This window comes from Bos javanicus, chromosome 28 (assembly GCF_032452875.1).
Source record: "Bos javanicus breed banteng chromosome 28, ARS-OSU_banteng_1.0, whole genome shotgun sequence".
In the NCBI taxonomy this organism is placed as follows: domain Eukaryota; kingdom Metazoa; phylum Chordata; class Mammalia; order Artiodactyla; family Bovidae; genus Bos; species Bos javanicus.
Window position 1 is genome coordinate 2605184 of NC_083895.1, and position 17241 is coordinate 2622424.

The following is a 17241-nucleotide window of genomic DNA, read 5'->3' on the forward strand; positions in this document are numbered from 1 at the left end:
TAAAGTTCACTATAAATTTTAATCCATCATATAAAAGGGAATACCTTGTATTAGAAAATAAAATATAATGATCACATTCAATTTTGTAAATACTATGGCACAAAGAGATTTCCTTCAGATCCAACCTTGTAGTTGTGTTTTGTCTGCTTTTTGAGAACACCACCATAGTAGTAAACCTTGAAGAACATGAGTAAAGCTTGTTAAAGATGACTGTCACAGAGGTACTGTTTAAATTCAAAAAGCAGAGTTCATTTATTCACTGAATTCATTAATGAATTCCCTTATGTAGAATAAAAGCTGATGCTCCATGCTTATCAGGACGTAGTGGTTTCTCCCAGTATAATCAGGAAGCTAATCACAATACTTAGGACCTGAGAAAACTTCCTTTTCAGTCATATCAATGTTGTTACTTCTTAGGTTCTGACATTATCATTACAGAAAAGTACTTTTTCTTGAGGGAACGGCAACTTAATAGTGCTGATATAAATACAACAAATCCAAAGCAATGCTGAAAACATTGCTTGAGGAATTTTTGAGAAGTTTAGCTTTAACTGTAATAACAAATAAAAGAAAGATGGTTAATTATATCCTCTTTTCAGAGGGTGAAAAGCTCTTAAGGTTTCTTGACATTTTGTAGAATGTATAAGCTTCCTTCAAATGTTTTAAGATTGAAATTACAGCTATATTAATAATTTTGGAATTTAGCCTCATTGAATGAAATTTCATAACTATTTAACTGAAAAAACACTGTAAAATTTGACTAGGAATTATAAACTCTTAAAAGATAATTTTCAAGATACATGCCTACAGACAATCTAAGTGTAAAATTACATCTTTTTTGATAATTCCTGGCAGTTCATGCCTCACTTCCCAAATACACGAATAATGAAAACAGAGTTCTCATATTCAAAGGATGGGGCTTCTTCCCTTTTTAAAATTCATCAGGCTCTCAAGTGCCAAAAATGAGAAAAACTGCACACATGGCAACACAGTCTCAGCCCAGAGGAACACATATTCCTATACTTTCATCCCTTTGAAGACAGAGGAGACAGGGAATATAAATGACCCCGCCTTGCCATGTGACATTACCTATTTCTGTATATATATATTTCCTAAAACAAATCAGTCCTGAATATTCAATGGAAGGACTAGTGGTGAAGCTGAAGCTCCAGTACTTTGGCCACATGATGCGAAGAGCTGACTCATCGGAAAAGACCCCGATGCTAGGAAAGATAGAGGGCAGGAGGAGAAGGGGACGACAGAGGATGAGATGGCTGGATGGCATCACTGACTCAATGGATGTGAGTTTGAGCAAACTCCAGGAGATGGTGAAAGACAGGGAAGCCTGGTGTGCTAAAGTTCGTGGGACTGCAAAGACTTGGACACAACTTAGCAATTAAACAATATATATATAGTTTTCTTTATGAGATTAGCAGGATAAAATAAAGGGTTAGATTTTTCACCGTCTCTCATGCTACCTGGTAAGATGAGACCCAAAGTAGGTAGAGCACTACCAAGAGATACACAGTGGTTGGTGAACTGGCCTAAAATAATTAGGCTTTTTATTTGTAATTCTCTTTTAAAAGTTGTCGTATGACAACAGCTTCAATTTATGACAGCAGATAAAAGAAAATGAAGTGCCATGCTCTATTAATCAAAATATTCTAAGATAAAATAAAATACAAAACCTGAAAATAACTTCAGTGCTCTAGACCATTTAGAAAGTTATAATTAATAAATTCTGAATAAAAAGGTCTTCAGAACAGATCCATCTCAAAACTATTTTACAAACTTTGGAAAAAATAGGCAGATTTCAAAGGACTTGAACTCTGATTTACAGATTTCATACAGTCTGAGTTTTTTTTTTCCCCTTGCAGTGCAGCTTTGCTTTAAAACCTCTCATACCAGTAATTGCTTCTTTATGCTGAAATAAAACTCTGTTTGTTCATTAATTTCCTGTACATCCCATCTGGTTTCAAAAGCAGCTCTTCATGTTTCCCACACTCGATGATTCTCCCCTGGTCAAGGACAGCTACCACGCTGGCGTTCTTAATCGTGGACAGACGGTGGGCAATGATGAACACTGTCCTTCCTTCCATCAGTCGGTCTAGAGCTTGCTGTACGAGGTGCTCATTCTCAGCATCCAGGGCACTAAAGAGGAGAGCCCACGGGAAGGCAAAGGCGTCAGTGCCACGCACACTGTTCACGCGTGTGTTTCCTGGTACACACACGTGAGCCCCTCATAAGCAGCTAACCTCTACTGTGATCAAAACTGCAACTCCCTGGGTCAACTGTCTAAATTTTATAAAGTTACTATCAAAAAAAGAAGCTCTGAACCCTTGATCTCCAGAGAACTGCCATGTAAGTTAAAAAGGATTCTTCACATCTGCCGATAAGTGATGAAGGATTCACCACAAAGGTCTGAATTGGACCTAGAACCCTCAACTCACAATTCATCCTGTTCCCTGCCTCCCAACTGACATGCTTAATCATATCCCATCCCTTTAAAGTGTAAGGTGTTCTCAGCCATGTCACTTGAAATACAGAAGAGTAAGTTTGTGATAAAGAAAGAATTTGATTTAATATAATTACACATTAAGATATCCTCACCTGGTTGCTTCATCTAGGAGAAGAATTTTGGGATTCTGAAGGAAAAACATTAAAAAGATAAGAAAGATATAATTTTATTAGAAAAAAATAACTCTCAGAAATAAAAAGAAATAAAGTATTGATACATGATACAACATGGATGACTCCTGAAAACACCGTAATGAAAGGAGCTGGACATAAAAGTCTATGAGTCCATTTACAGGAAATGTCCAGAACAGGTACATCTGTAAGGGCAGATGTGTGGTCACCTGGGGTTGGGGTAAATGGGGAAATAAGGTGGGTGGGTGTGTGTCAATGTTATTTTGGCGATGAAGAAAAGGTTCTAAAATTGATTACAGTGATGGATGCACAACTCTGAATATACGGGCACTGAACTATATGCTGTGCATGGGTGAACAATCTAGGGTGTGAATTCTACCACAATAAAGCGTCTACAAAGGATGAAAGACAGTTCATATGTGCTTGAGATGAGCTTGTAAATGGAAGAGTTAGAGATGACTTTAAACCATTGTCACCGTGATCAATGAACCGGATGTTTATAGTGTAGCTTTATTCTGCAGGTGAAACAACTAAAAGTATTAGATGGGGCTCTAAAGTGAGTCAGATAGTCTAACTCTCGGGGTCCTCTTGGAGTTTAGTTGGGAGCAGTACACACAAAACTGAAAAGAAAGAAGAGTCAGCCAGTGTATGTAACAGATAAATTCTAGCCTTGCCGAGGAATCTATCCACAAGAAATGAAAACATAACCACACAAAAACTTGTACACCATTCAGAGCAGTGCGATTTCTAACAGCCCTAAACCAGAAATAACTCAAGTGTTCATTAACCTATGAGTCATAGACAAATTGTGGTCTGTCCCTACAAAGGACTGGAAAGGAGCAAAGTACTGATACGGCTACAACACGGAGGAATCTTAGAAGCTATACTAGGAAAGGAGGCTAGAAGCAGAAGACCACTGTCTGATTTCATTTACCTGAAATGTCCAGAAAGGCAAATCTAGACAAAGTGAAAGTAGATTATTGGCAGGTGGGGCTGGGAATGCAGAAAGGTTGCTCAGGTGTATCAAGGTGATAGAAATGTGCTAAAACTGGATTATGATGGTTGCACAACTCTGTAAATTTACTAAAAGTCACTGAAAAGTACATTTAAAACTACTCAGTTTTATGATATGCAAATCATGCTTCAGTAAAGCTGTTGTTTTTTTTTAAATCACCTTTAAATCTGAGGAGAGTACTTATTTAACAAAGGAGAAGGCCATCATTTCCTAAAATATGCCAGTGCCTGTGAGTTTCAGCTTCTCCGTTTCCTCTCAGGAGTCTCGTGTAAGCATTTCAAGTCTGTACCATTCAGTTTGTTGTGCTCATTCTCAGTCGTGTCCTTTGTGATTCCAGGCTCCTCTGTCCATGCGATTCTCCAGACAAGAATACTGGAGTGGGTTAACATTTCCTCTTCCAGGGCATCTTTCCGACCCAGGGATTGAACCTGCATCTCTTGCATCTTCTGCACTGGCAGGTGGATTCTTTACCACTGAGCCACCAGGGAAGCCCAAGATTCAGTTGAGCAGGTTATTAAATACTATACAAGTAAGTATACTTATACTGTTTCGGTATTTTGATATAATTAGTTTCTCCAGTTAGAGACTGTATGCTTCTTTAATTTTATTATTTTTTTTATTGAAGTATAGTTGACTCACAATGTACAAACCTCTGCTGTACAGCAAAGTGACTCAGTTATAAACATATAGACATTCATTTTTCTTTAATACTCAGTATGCTACTTGATGGAAGATCTATGTGTTAAACTTTTCTCCCTCTGATAATTCCAGCACTGTACTGAGCTCCTAGTACACAAGAAATACTTGTTAAATTTGAACACAGTCAGTGGAATTCGCAACTCATCTTTCACCAGAGCTGTCCACGATATACCTACCCACCTCCTCCAAAAAGAAAGGAGAAAAACTGTACATTACTAATTACAAGGTCCCCAGTTAAGAACAATGCCAAAACCCCTCAACCAAGTGGCTTCAGGCTTACCTTAAGCAGAGCACGGGCAATTGCAATTCTCTGTTTCTGTCCACCTGACAATGACAATATATATATATTTTAAACTGAAGGTCTTAACAAAAATTCTTGGTAATAGGCTTTACTGATACACTATGTGACAATCTGAAGGTATCAAGTTGAGATAGATGAGAGAACAGAAACATGTTTGAAATATATTACCTCCTCATCACTCTAGAGATTAAAATAAGAATTATTATCATGGCTAACGCTGAGGGATTTCTATGTACCAGGCATTTCCTAAATGCATTACACATATTATTTCATTTCATCTCAAAAACAAGCCTGTGAAGTAGATTCTATAATGATCCCTTTTCACAGATGAAAGACTGTGCCATGAACACCCTGCAGGAGGACTCACAGCTGGTCAGTGCACTGCCGAGGTCTGTACTGTGCATTCAGTTCAGTTCAGTCACTCAGTCGTGTCTGACTCTGCGACCCCATGAACCACAGCACGCCAGGCCTCCCTGTCCATCACCAACTCCCGGAATTTACCTGAACTCATGTCCATTGAGTCGGTGATGCCATCCAACCATGTCATCCTCTGTCATCCCCTTCTCCTCCTGCCCTCAATCTTTCCCAGCATCAGGGTCTTTTCAACTGAGTCAGCTCTTTGCATCAGGTGGCCAAAGTATTGCAGTTTCAGCTTCTTCAACATCAGTCCTTCCAATGAACACCCAGGACTAATCTCCTTTAGGGTGGACTGGTTGGATCTCCTTGCAGTCCATGGGACTCTCAAGAGTCCTCTAAACACCACAGTTCAAAAGCATCAATTCTTTGGCATTCAGCTTTCTTTATAGTCCAACTCTCACATCCATACATGACTACTGGAAAAACCATAGCCTTGACTAGGCAGACCTTTGTTGACAAAGTAATGTCTCTGCTTTTTAATATGTGGTCTAGGCTGGTTATAACTTTCCTTCCAAGGAGTAAGCATCTTTTAATTTCATGGCTGCAATCACCACCTGCAGTGATTTTGGAGCCCCCAAAAATAAAGTCAGCCACTCTTTCCAGTGTTTCCCCATCTATTTGCCATGAAGTGATGGGACCGGATGCCATGATATTAGTTTTCTAAATGCTGAACTTTAAGCCAACTTTTTCACTCTCCACTTTCACTTTCATCAAGAGGCTTTTTAGTTCCTCTTCACTTTCTGCCATAAGGGTGGTGTCATCTGCATATCTGAGGTTATTGAGATTTCTCCCAGCAATCTTGATTCCAGCTTGTGCTTCTTCCAGCCCAGTATTTCTCATGATGTACTCTGCATAGAAGTTAAATAAGCAGGGTGACAACAGACAGCCTTGACGAACTCCTTTTCCTATTTGGAACCAGTCTGTTGTTCCATGTCCAGTTCTAACTGCTGCTCCCTGACCTACATACAGGTTTCTTAAGAGGCAGGTCAGGTGGTCGGTATTCTCATCTCTTTCAGAATTTTCCACAGTTTATTGTGATCCACACAGTCAAAGGCTTTGACATAGTCATTAAAGCAGAAATAGATATTTTTCTGGAACTCTCTTGTCTTTTTGATGATCCAGTGGATGTTGGCAATTTGATTTCTGGTTCCTCTGCCTTTTCTAAAATCAGCTTGAACATCTGGAAGTTCACAGTTCACGTATTGCTGAACTGTGCATGGGTTGTGCTTATCACCACACACGTTTGCTCTCCCCTCCCCCCAACAGAGTGCCTCTTGTAGTAGGAAAGGAAAAGGAAACTCAGGAGAGTTGGGGTTCAGAGCAGTGCGTGAATTGGATGAGAGCAAAGGCAGCTGGAATGGTAATGCCCTTGTTTGCCTGAAGCATGACTCTGTGCTTCCACTCTCACTGGCTCTCTCTCCCAGCTCAGGGAGCAGCTTGCATGTGTGGGAGCTGTGCATGTGTGAGACCGGGGGCGGCAGAGAGAGCAGCCACTCCAGCCCCAACCCCCTGCCTTGTCTGTCAGCTCCAACTTTACCAAACAAAGTGGGTGGGGTGAGCAGGGGAAATGCAGAAGGACAGAAAGTGGTGACTCCCCTCCTCAATTCTGTTCCACTGGCCCTCTCCTCTTCTCCAGGGCCACTAGCCTAACTTAAAGCTGATGGAGTCTCACAGCAGGACACTACTCATTCCTTCTACCTTAGTTCATCATGTGAGAAAACTCAGTTCCATTCTTGGTAATGAATTTTATTGGCTGAATATACTTCTTATTTCATCTAAAAGAAGTTAATCATTCAAACTGAAATGAATGGTACTGCTGAAAGCTGTCCTCAACCAGGCAATCCCATCCTCACAATGAGGAAGGGAGGAAAAACCCTTTCTATCTGAACTTCTCTGGTTGGTGGGGGTCCGAATGCTCAGTGTGGGTGGGCAGAGCGGCCAGTAAGGGCTTTAGTCAGCTTTGAAAATCCCAGGTGCCAATAAGCACACAGGGCGTCTGTGGCTAGAAGCCCACCCCTTCCTCCACAGTGGACTGAAACCTTCAGTTACTTCACTGGGAGACAGAGCCTGGGAATCCTGGTGAAGGGAAGGACACACAGACTCTGCCCCCAGAGAGCAGGTGATGCACCGGTGGGCAGAGCACAGGCACTCCCAGTTCTGCACCTCCATCTCATAAGTTCCCAGCATCCTGCCCAAGGACACGCTGTCCCAGAGACGCAGAAACAGTTCTATGGCCATAACTTACCCCATCCATCAAAAGCAGGTTTTCATCTACTGCCTATAGTTTTAACAAATCATACACAACAGTCTTAGAACATTTTTGTGTTAAACTATCTATAGCCTAAGTTCAAGCAAAAAGTTTAGTGCTGGAAGGGATTCCTGCTCCAGCCCTCACTCTGACATGGAGGCCTCTGGCCCTGCTCGTGCAGATCCAGTTACAAAGATCATCGTGAAAGGAAGCACTTCTCAATATTTGTAATAAAAACAAAATAGAACTGTGTTTAACCAAAATTTTGCTTCTCTATTTTTTGGGAGGGGACTCCAAAATCACTGCAGATGGTGACTGCAGCCATGAAATTAAAAGACGCTTGCTCCTTGGAAGAAAAGCTATGACCAACCCAGAGAGCATATTAAAAAGCAGAGACATTACTTTACCAACAAAGGTCCATCTAGTCAAGACTATGGTTTTTCCAGTAGTCATGTATGGATGTGAGAGTTGGACTATAAAGAAAGCTGAGTGCTGAAGAATTGATGCTTTTGAACTGTGGTGTTTAGAAGACTCTTGAGAGTCCCTTGGACTGCAAGGAGATCCAACCAGGCCATCCTAAAGGAGATCAGACCTGGGTGTTCATTGGAAGGACTGATGCTGAAGCTGAAACTCCGATACTTTGGCCACCTGATGCGAAGAGCTGACTCATTGGAAAAGACCCTGATGCTGGGAAAGATTGAGGGCAGGAGGAGAAGGGGATGACAGAGGATGAGATGGTTGGATGGCATCACTGACTCTATGGACATGAGTGTGGGCAAGCTCTGGGAGTTGGTGATGGACAGGGAAGCCTGGCAGGCTGCAGTCCACGGGGCTGCAAAGAGTAGGACATGACTGACTGAACTGAACTGAACTTACTTCTCTATCCATTGGTCCCACTCCTGCACTTGAAAGCAGCAGAACTGTTACCTTTTCCCTGCCGTAACTCGGACCCCATAATGCGACCTGACTCGCTGCCTGAGCTGACATCACAGGGAGTCCCACCACTGGAGTCCCAGTGGTGCCACAGGCCTGCGAGCTCCCACTGTCCAGAACAGGATATGATGGACTCTGCCTGGGTCAGGTCTGTACCAGGGCCTCTCTGTGGTTATTACATTTTAAAAGAGTTGTTTTAAAAAAAAAAAAAAAGATGACTATGTGACAGAGACCACATGTAGCCTACAAACCTAAATCATCTACTCTCTGGCCTTTTATAGAAAAGCTTGTCAGCCCTGGGTCTACACACAATCTCCTCCAGCTGCACGTCTACTCTGACTCAGTCTCTGCCTCCCAGGACAAGTCATCCTGCCATGCAGTATCTGTCTTACTTTCAAGGATCTTGAATTGTAAAACATCTATTCTCAGATGAGAAAAAGCAGCTGTGGCTGAATACTGCCCAGTGGGACATCCAGTGTGAGCCTGGAAACACCTCTGGGGTGGAAAGTGAAGGGAATTGGGGAATTGTCACATACAAAAGAGATCTGAGAAAACAAAAATGTTCATTTAATAAACTCTAAGGACAAAAGCCTTTAAAAAATTAAAAAATAACACTGTGATAGGAAATGTTTGGAGAGTTTTTTGGAGCAGAGACGTTTTGCAATGAAGAGTAACAAAAACGCACCTGAGAGGAGAACGCCCTTTTCTCCGACCACAGTGCTGAATCCTTGAGGGAAATTTTGGATGAAAGCAGCTGCATTGGCTACAGCGGCTGCCTGCTCTATCTGCTCAGCGGTCACTGAGGCAGGGTTGTCTGCACCATAAGCAATGTTCTCCGCAATTGAGCAAGAAAACAAAATTGGCTCCTACACATTGGAAAGAAAACATACTTATTGAAAATTTCAAAAGGCCAGTAATACAGTGGAGCTTAGTACAATATTTACATCTAAGAACTTTTCCCAGAGAAAATATACTGGGTATTTTTGGGAGGTTCTATTTTCTCATTCTCCATCAATTTACCCCACAGTGTCCAAAAAATTCACGTTAGCATGAGCAGGACTGACTTTACCATCTGAAGATCACCACTGCAGGATCCTGCCCTCACCCTGCATGTAGCAGATGCTCTGTAAATGCAAGTCCCCTTTCCCAAGGAAGACCTCGACCCCGTCTGTGTTCTCCAGCTGCCTGCCCTCCAAGGACGAAGGGAGAATCCATCTCTTTCTGTCACTTCTTGAAACACAAAGCAGATGGGAAAGTGGCATTTGCAGAGAATTGTTCTGTGGAATTGTCCTAAGAAGCTAACAAACTCCCAGCTTCTTCCTCTATCCTTAATGAGGATGGCACCGCTGTTACCCTAGCACTCCCGAGCCAAGCCCATCACTGTCCCCAACCCGTCCCCAGAGGAGTGGGCTGAGGGGAGGTTCACTGGAGGGAGAAGCCCAGGAGTGGGGGAAGGCTTGGATTTGTCTGTTGTGCACAAAATTTGGTAATAGAAATATAAATAGCTTGTCAAAATCCCCCTGCACTAAGTGGTCTTATGAAAAACAGCTTCATCAAAGAGACCATATTAATGTTCTTGAAATCCTCTACCTCTTTGCAAGGGGACCTGGCTCTTAGCATAGTTTTTGCTTGCTTATCTCTGAAACCCTTCAGGCAAAACAGTAGACCAGCTACTAATGAAAATGAGAACTGAGAAAGAGTCAAAAGAAGCTAAAAAGCTGTATCTTTTTCTCCCCAATCTTCTAGACTACCTGTACTACAAGTAATGACAGTCTCTACCTTTGGAAAAAGATGATGCTTCAGGTGGTTAAAATGTTTAAGGTCTTCAGGAAACAGCACTACAAACATAAACAACCTGCCCAAAGAGGTTAGTTTACTTCCTCTGAAAAACATCCATTCCTTTTCTTTCGAAAGGTTCAAGACCAAGAGAAAAGCAAATGACAAAAGCAATTTTAAAAGAAAGTGTAATAAAAATGGACCCTTCTCCTCTTACCTGACTCACTGTCCCAATCTTGGATCTCAGCCAGACTGGGTTTAGCTGACGGATGTCATGGCCATCAAGGCTGATTGTTCCTTGCAGGGAAGAAGGGAAAGAGGTCAGTGGGTGCCATGGGGCCAGTGACTGATACACACACAGATAGGATCTGGCAGCAAAACTCCAGACTCAGTTTTTTAAAGATTAGATACTCAAAATCTCCAAACAGAATCTAAAACCAGTGGGTTTCAGTGACTTTCAGAGCTGGAAGGGACTTTTCTGGATCATCTGCATCTACTCTCTCCCTGCGATGGGTGGATGACCAGCCCACCTAGCTCATCCGCCAGCTTGCCTTCCCTCCTGTGTCAGTGCAGATGTAGAAGAGTCTGCTATCTGACTGACACGATGGCAGTGTTTCACCATTAGATGTAATTCGTTGACCCAAGCTGACAGAATTTCCTTTACACCTTGAGGGAACGAAATCATGACTCTTGATTACGATGAGTGACCAACACAAGAAATCCGATTCTTTCTCAGTTAGGTATATGGAATTATACAAGCCAAAAATAAATTTTCACACACCTACAAAAAACCCAAGGTATTGACTTAGAAAGCCTAAGTGCTCTGTACAGGCTCCACAAGGCAGGAATATAAGTGCAGATCCTTTTCTCCCTGATCTGTTCACTGTGATGAAGAAACCAGAGACTCAATGTTTTGCATCCCTCTCGCTAGGATTTTCCTAAGCTCAGAATTTTATAGCAAGTAGAAGGTAAGTCCAGGCAGTGATTTCAGAGGCAGACAGTGTAGTGATATCCACTAACACACTTGGTGGTTTTGCACATCAGATCATTACCTGGCACACAACCAGCTCTCACGGTGTTCTAACCAAAAAGACTATAAGACCTGCTCTTTAAATTCATGATTTTAGGGAATTCCCTGGTGGTCTAGCAGTTAGGACTGCAATCTCTCACTGCTGAGGGCCCAGGTTCAATCCCTTGTCGGGGAACTAAAATCCCACAAATCACATGACCAAAAATAAATAAACCCATTTTTTATTTTACCAATGGTTTTTTTCTGTGGACAAACAACGTTTCCTTAATCCAAAAATAAACCAACACACACAGAATATCTTCTCTAAACTCTGATATAAAGAAGGATATCAACTACGTGTGGTGAGGGATGTTAACATGGCACACTAACATCACACTAATGATTGTGTGATCATTTCACAATATATACATCATTTCACAATATTTACACATAGTGAATCATTATACTATACACCTGAAACTGTTAAATGTCAATTATATCTCAGTTTTTTAAAAGATATAAGTAAGTAACAGAATGTGTTCTTTGCTCTAAAAGATGCTATAATGCAGTTAAAAATAAACAACAAAATGAGAAAATATCTACTACTTGAAGAGAGCATCAGTGGAGCAGCACAGGAGTGACTCACTGACAGCCACGTGCCCTGTCTGCATGCCGGCCCCGGGTGGGAGGGATGGTGGGCTTCAAGGAGACCCGGGCACCTGCACAAGCTCGGACGGCGCAGGCAGCACGTTCTCCACATGCTGCCGTCAGAGCCCCACAGAGGCACCTTTCTGATCCCCGCTCCAGGAGCAGAAGACACAGCACAGGAGACGAGGACGTGGACACAAAGGACAACATGCCTGACAGGCCTTCTGGGTGAGTTCACAGCCCGAAAAGTGACACCGCTGTCTAAGGGACTTCCTCCCTGGGAACAGACCCTCTGGCACTCAGAACTCACACAATGCATGGCCTCTGCACACTCAGACCCTCTCCCAGGGCTCAGGAGTAGAAGGGCTCGAGAGAGGCCCCTGTCCCACAACACGCTGAACCACTCACCAGAAGCAGGGTCGTACAATCTCAGCAGGAGGGAAATCACTGTGGATTTGCCAGCACCACTTGGGCCAACCAGTGCTGTGACAGATCCTGATGGGATAGAAAGGCTGAAATCCTGGAATATGGGCACCTCTGGGCGAGCTGGATAGGCGAAATGCACGTTCTTGAACTCCAAAGCACCCTGGAAGCTTTTCTCATTCAAAACAGCTCCCTCTGAAAGGTAAGACGGGACACAAATCACTCAGCGCCAAGCACATGTGCACAGCTGAGCCCAGGGCCCCACCGACCTGACCAGGCCTCGGCCCAGAACAGCGAGCTCGGGAGTCTGGGCACTTCACAGGCCAGTCAGGAGGAAGCTGAGTCCCGTGCTCCCGAGCCTGCTCTGTACCAGCAGCACAGCACACTGGCCACTATGCTGGAGCCTCACAGCCCTCAGAGGCCCAAGCCCACATCCCAGGCCTACTGATACAAGCAGCAGCTGATGAAGCTTCCGGCCAAGAGCTGCCAGCTGAATCCAATGGCCTTCTCCCTGTGGGCTGCCTCTGCAGGCCCCTCATCCAGGGTTTATCTCACCTTCTCTAAAGACTTGTTTTAAGAGGATGATGAACAGGAAGGCGCTGCACAACAGCCCCAGAGCTCGAGGGGGTCAGAGGTCAGTTCTATCCGGGGGTGACCCTGCTCTTGACCGGGAGAAGTGGCTCCATCTCTCCCAGTTGGCCTCATTCCTACCGGTCTATCACAGTGGAGGACGCTGGCATTCACTACTGCCCTGGGGCCAATGAGTAGCCGACAGTGATCGCTGCTTCTTCCACTGAGCCTGACTGCTCGGCCCAGGCCACAGCTGCCGCAAGCACGGGCTTCCAGTGAAGCAGCTCATGAAGGAGATGGTTCGAAGCCAATTAGCATCAGCGTCCTCCACCCAATCCCCAAAGCCAAGCAACTCAGAGGCTTTTCTATGCATGAACCCTCTTCCTTTTCTCCCTGCCCCCAAATGTCAAAATCACTAAGGAAGACAATTCTGGTGGCCTGGCCAGGCCCTTCCTGTCTGCACTCCTGAGCGGCACACACTTCCTCCTGCTGTGTGTGGTAACACGTCACCTGCAGGGAGGGAAAACGGTTGGGGCACATTGTGTGGTCAGGTCCCCACCTCCAGGGACACCCTGGGGCCCCCAGCAGCACCCAATAGCAATCTGTCCTCACTGCCCACCCTCCGATGGCCCTGTCCGTCCCTGTCATGGTAAAGATGGTGTCTAGTTCATGCTCATCCTTCCCAGGTAGGGCAGGAAGCTGGTCTCACTGTCCTAAATCACACATGTTTAATCCCAGCAAAGAAAAGCAAACCCAGTTCAGACCCACCATTGAAAGGAAGCTCAGGTTCTCTCTCGAGGAGCTCCCAGAGGCGGCTTCCGGCACCCAGTCCCTTCATTAGCTCTGAGTAGAAGGAGCTGAGACCTGAGGATGAGAAGCAAGGGCACACATCCATCATCGGCCAATAAATGGCCCCCTGCTACCCCAAGCCCTCTGAGCACAGTGGCAATAGCCTGCCTTTAACTCAAAATCTGTCACTTTCAGGAGAAGGCAGCGGCGACCCCTCCAGTACTCTTCCTGGAAACTCCCATGGACGGAGGAGCCTAGTAGGCTGCAGTCCATGGGTCCGTCAGAATTCCCTCTGTCTCATACCCTTGTTTTCCTTCAGCTTCTCCTCCTCCAATTTCATTATCTCTCATAAGGCTTTGGTCTGATCAGGGGATTTACAAATATATATAGTCATACTAGTTAACCACTGAATTAAAATCACAATGTTACAGAAAAGACTGCTTCGTCAAAAGCAATAAAAATAAAATATAATGCTTATCTCATATTAAAAAGGAATACAAGGTACCCCAACATTCATTTAAAAGACACGTCCACAAAATCAACCCATCTTTCAGACTCAACAAATACAACATTTACTAGGCTAGAAACTGAAAAGAAATCTGGCAATTTTAGATACACTAACAACCTCTGCTTAAAAGTCATCTTTGAACTATGATTTAAAACCCCACGTTCACTGGTCCATGTCAACTGCCAGAACATATACTTTGTAACACTTCCCCTCAGTAAGGGTGCTGAAAAAATGCAATTCAAATATCCTAGAGTATATTGATATTTGTGTAAGATAGAGTGGACTAAAACCTTCAGGTTAAATTAAGGATGCATCGGGCAGAAACAGAGCCACATAAATATAGTCAATGACCCTTCAATAGTTGAGCAAACGCAATTCAATGGAGAAAGGGTAGACTTTTCAACAAACGGTGCTGCAACAACTAGACTTCCGTGTGCAAAAAACAGATCAGGACACAGGCCTTACATCTTTCACAAATTAACTCAAAATGATCTAAACACAAAATGCAAAACCATAAAGCTCCTCGAAGACAGCATAAGAGAAAAACCTACATGACCTTGGGTTCAGAGATGACTTTTTAAGTATATTAAAAGCACACTCCATCAAAGAATATGTTGTTAAATTAAAGTTCATTAAAATGGAAAACTTCTAAGAAAGATCAAGTCAAATGTGGCAGAAAGCACAAGACTTGGGGCCAGGAGGAAAGCTGACGATGGCTAAGTGTGAAACGGGCACAGAAAGCTCACAGAGAGAGCAGGTGGTGGCCAGCAGATCTGTTCGGAGCGGGGAACATGACCACATGGTATGCAACCCTATAGCCCGTCAGACCCAACCCCAGGGATGCAAAGAAAGAAGCAAGACTATCACCGCTCCAGCATCCTGAACTGGTCTTGTCTCGCAAGTCACTCAGCACCCAGAAACATCTTGGATCAGATTTTTCTTCAAGACCAGCCAGCAGAAGTAAAATGTTATTTTAAATAGATCTCTGAAACTCTCAGTCCAGAAAATATCCTTACTTGCCTGCGGATGTCTAAGGAAAAGCCTCTCCTTTAACGAGGAGAAAACTCTGGAACCCTGAAAACAAAAAGTTGAGGTGACCCTGTGGGATACCTGAGCTCCTTTAACCAGACTTGAGGCTGTTGATCTAACCTTTCCATCTTGGTTTTCAAAGAAAGGAAGGAAAACAAAAAGCAGGAAATCATTTGCTCCAGGTTGGCTGGGGCTTTGCAGACTCCACACAGTTCTGCCTCCAAGGAGCTTGCTTCCCTTCACTCAGGGGTGGACAAGGAAAGCAGGGCTCTGAGAGACTCTTTACAAAAGCAAGCAACTGTGTCTCACGGACTTTATCACTTCTATTTTGGATTGTTCACTAGTTTTGAACATGGTTGGCTTCTCCCCACCAGCAACCTGCCCATCATGAGAGCATCACCATCAGAGGATGAGGTTCCTGCACATACCATCCTTCCTCCCCAGCATCCATGCTACAATGAAAGGGAACAGGTTGCCCTGCATGCTGGCTGGGAACAGATCCAGTGAGACCCTGTGCTCTGTGAGCTCGGGGGGGCAGGGGGCCTGCAAAAATCTAACACCTCTCAACCCAGGGAGGATCACACTCGTCTTTATTCTGTCCTTCAAAGTCAGGTTGGAGTAACATCCTAGGAAATGATTTTGCAGTTAGTTAACTGATGAGTGGTGGAATAATGGGAAAGTTAAGTTTTCATTTCGGAAACTATAACCTGATTTTTCATTAATTCCCCAAGCCTATTTAAATTATATACCTCCGACGCTTACTCCAACCCAGAAAGCATACATGAGGAAGGAGGAGAGTTCGCCCACTGTCATGTGGGCACTGCCCATCAGCAACCCTCCTTTGTACAGGACAGAAAGCACGATCAGGTTCCCAGAGAGCCCAGTCTGTTAAGGGAAGAAAACACAGAAGTCAGGTGAGAACCAAAGACCCCAAATGCAAAAAGCATTCACACTGTGCAGGATTTCCTTTATGCATTTAACCATCAGGCAAGATTTTCCCAAAATACATTTTAATCTGAATTTTAAAATCCTTTCTTTTTTTTCGGCTGTACTGCACAGCATATGGGATTTTAGTTCTCTGACCAGGGATCAAATCTCTGCCTCCTGCAATGGAAGCATGGAATCTTAACTGCTGGAAAGTCAGGTTAAGTCCTTCAAAAATATTTTTGAAATATCATAATATTGAAGGAAATAATCTCATAAACATGGAAACCTAGATACTAAGCTACCCATCAGACTCCTATTTTACTCAATCTAATCAATTTGCAAAGGAAAAAAAATGATATTAAGGATGCCTCTCCTAAGTGGAAGAAACTGATGTATTCTACCATGGTGGGCTGGGCAGGCTGCACTGAGAAGCCAGATAAGATACCGGACTTATCTGCTCTGATGTGCATTATGTACATAGTGTGTAGGTGTGCCTCCTCAGGGCTTCCTGTCTGTTCAGTTACGGCCATCACTGAATCACCTCTACCATCTTTCCACTTTGAAAGTATCGTGACTCTGCCATCATGGTGATTTTCTAGCTCGGTGTCCTACGTGAGTTCCTTGTGATCAATGTGGTCAACTTTCTTATAACCCTTTCTGGAACACACTTAGATTATTTTGGCTAATCCTCAGTGGGTTTAAAACTGCCTACACCAGAATGACCTGGGGCTAAAGGACAGATCGTCAGCCCCATTCTAAGAGTTCTGTGGAGCTGGGGATCTGCGTGTCTAACCAGGTTCCAAGTGAAGCTGATGTGCCCGGTCTGGACCATACTCTGAATCAGGGCCTGATCCACAGTTTTGATCTCACCACCTTTCCTTTAATTACATTTACTTGTTTTCCCCCTCCTTTACCAAAATATTTTTAAGAATGGTAATTCTTAGTTCTGAGAGAGAAGGGAAGTATTTTCTATGTATGGCAAGAGCCATACATAGAATAAATAAAATCATCCAATACAAATCTCTCCTGATCACGACGTCTACACTTTTCATTCTTTGCAAAATAATCAACTTACTGCTCCAAAGAAGCCAGCCCGAGCAAATGCCTCTTTCCTTGCTAATTGCATCACATGGTCCACTTTGCTGGTGTATTTCTCTATTTCAGTCATTTCTTTCCCAAAAGCTCGAACAGTTCTTATGTTTCCAATACGTTCCTCAGCTAGCTGGGAGAATAATACAAACATTTCAGGGGAGGCAAAATTAAAATGTGGTTCTCATGTTTAAGATACTATCAACAGAAA

At 43.5% G+C, this 17241-nt stretch overlaps 1 protein-coding gene across 1 annotated transcript in view; it reads right to left on the reverse strand.

Moving 5' to 3' along the window:
- The window catches only part of ABCB10 (ATP binding cassette subfamily B member 10), a 34333-nt gene continuing 17092 nt past the window's right edge, over positions 1–17241 (reverse strand). Inside the window, exons 5-13 of the mRNA XM_061404789.1 lie at positions 17017–17163; positions 15764–15899; positions 13457–13552; positions 12104–12313; positions 10256–10335; positions 8948–9128; positions 4644–4687; positions 2611–2645; positions 1–2151 (exon numbers count right to left, since the gene is read on the reverse strand). Of these exons, the coding sequence (XP_061260773.1) occupies positions 1920–2151; positions 2611–2645; positions 4644–4687; positions 8948–9128; positions 10256–10335; positions 12104–12313; positions 13457–13552; positions 15764–15899; positions 17017–17163 (1161 nt within the window). The 3' untranslated portion in view covers positions 1–1919. The remainder of the gene's footprint in view (positions 2152–2610; positions 2646–4643; positions 4688–8947; positions 9129–10255; positions 10336–12103; positions 12314–13456; positions 13553–15763; positions 15900–17016; positions 17164–17241) is intronic.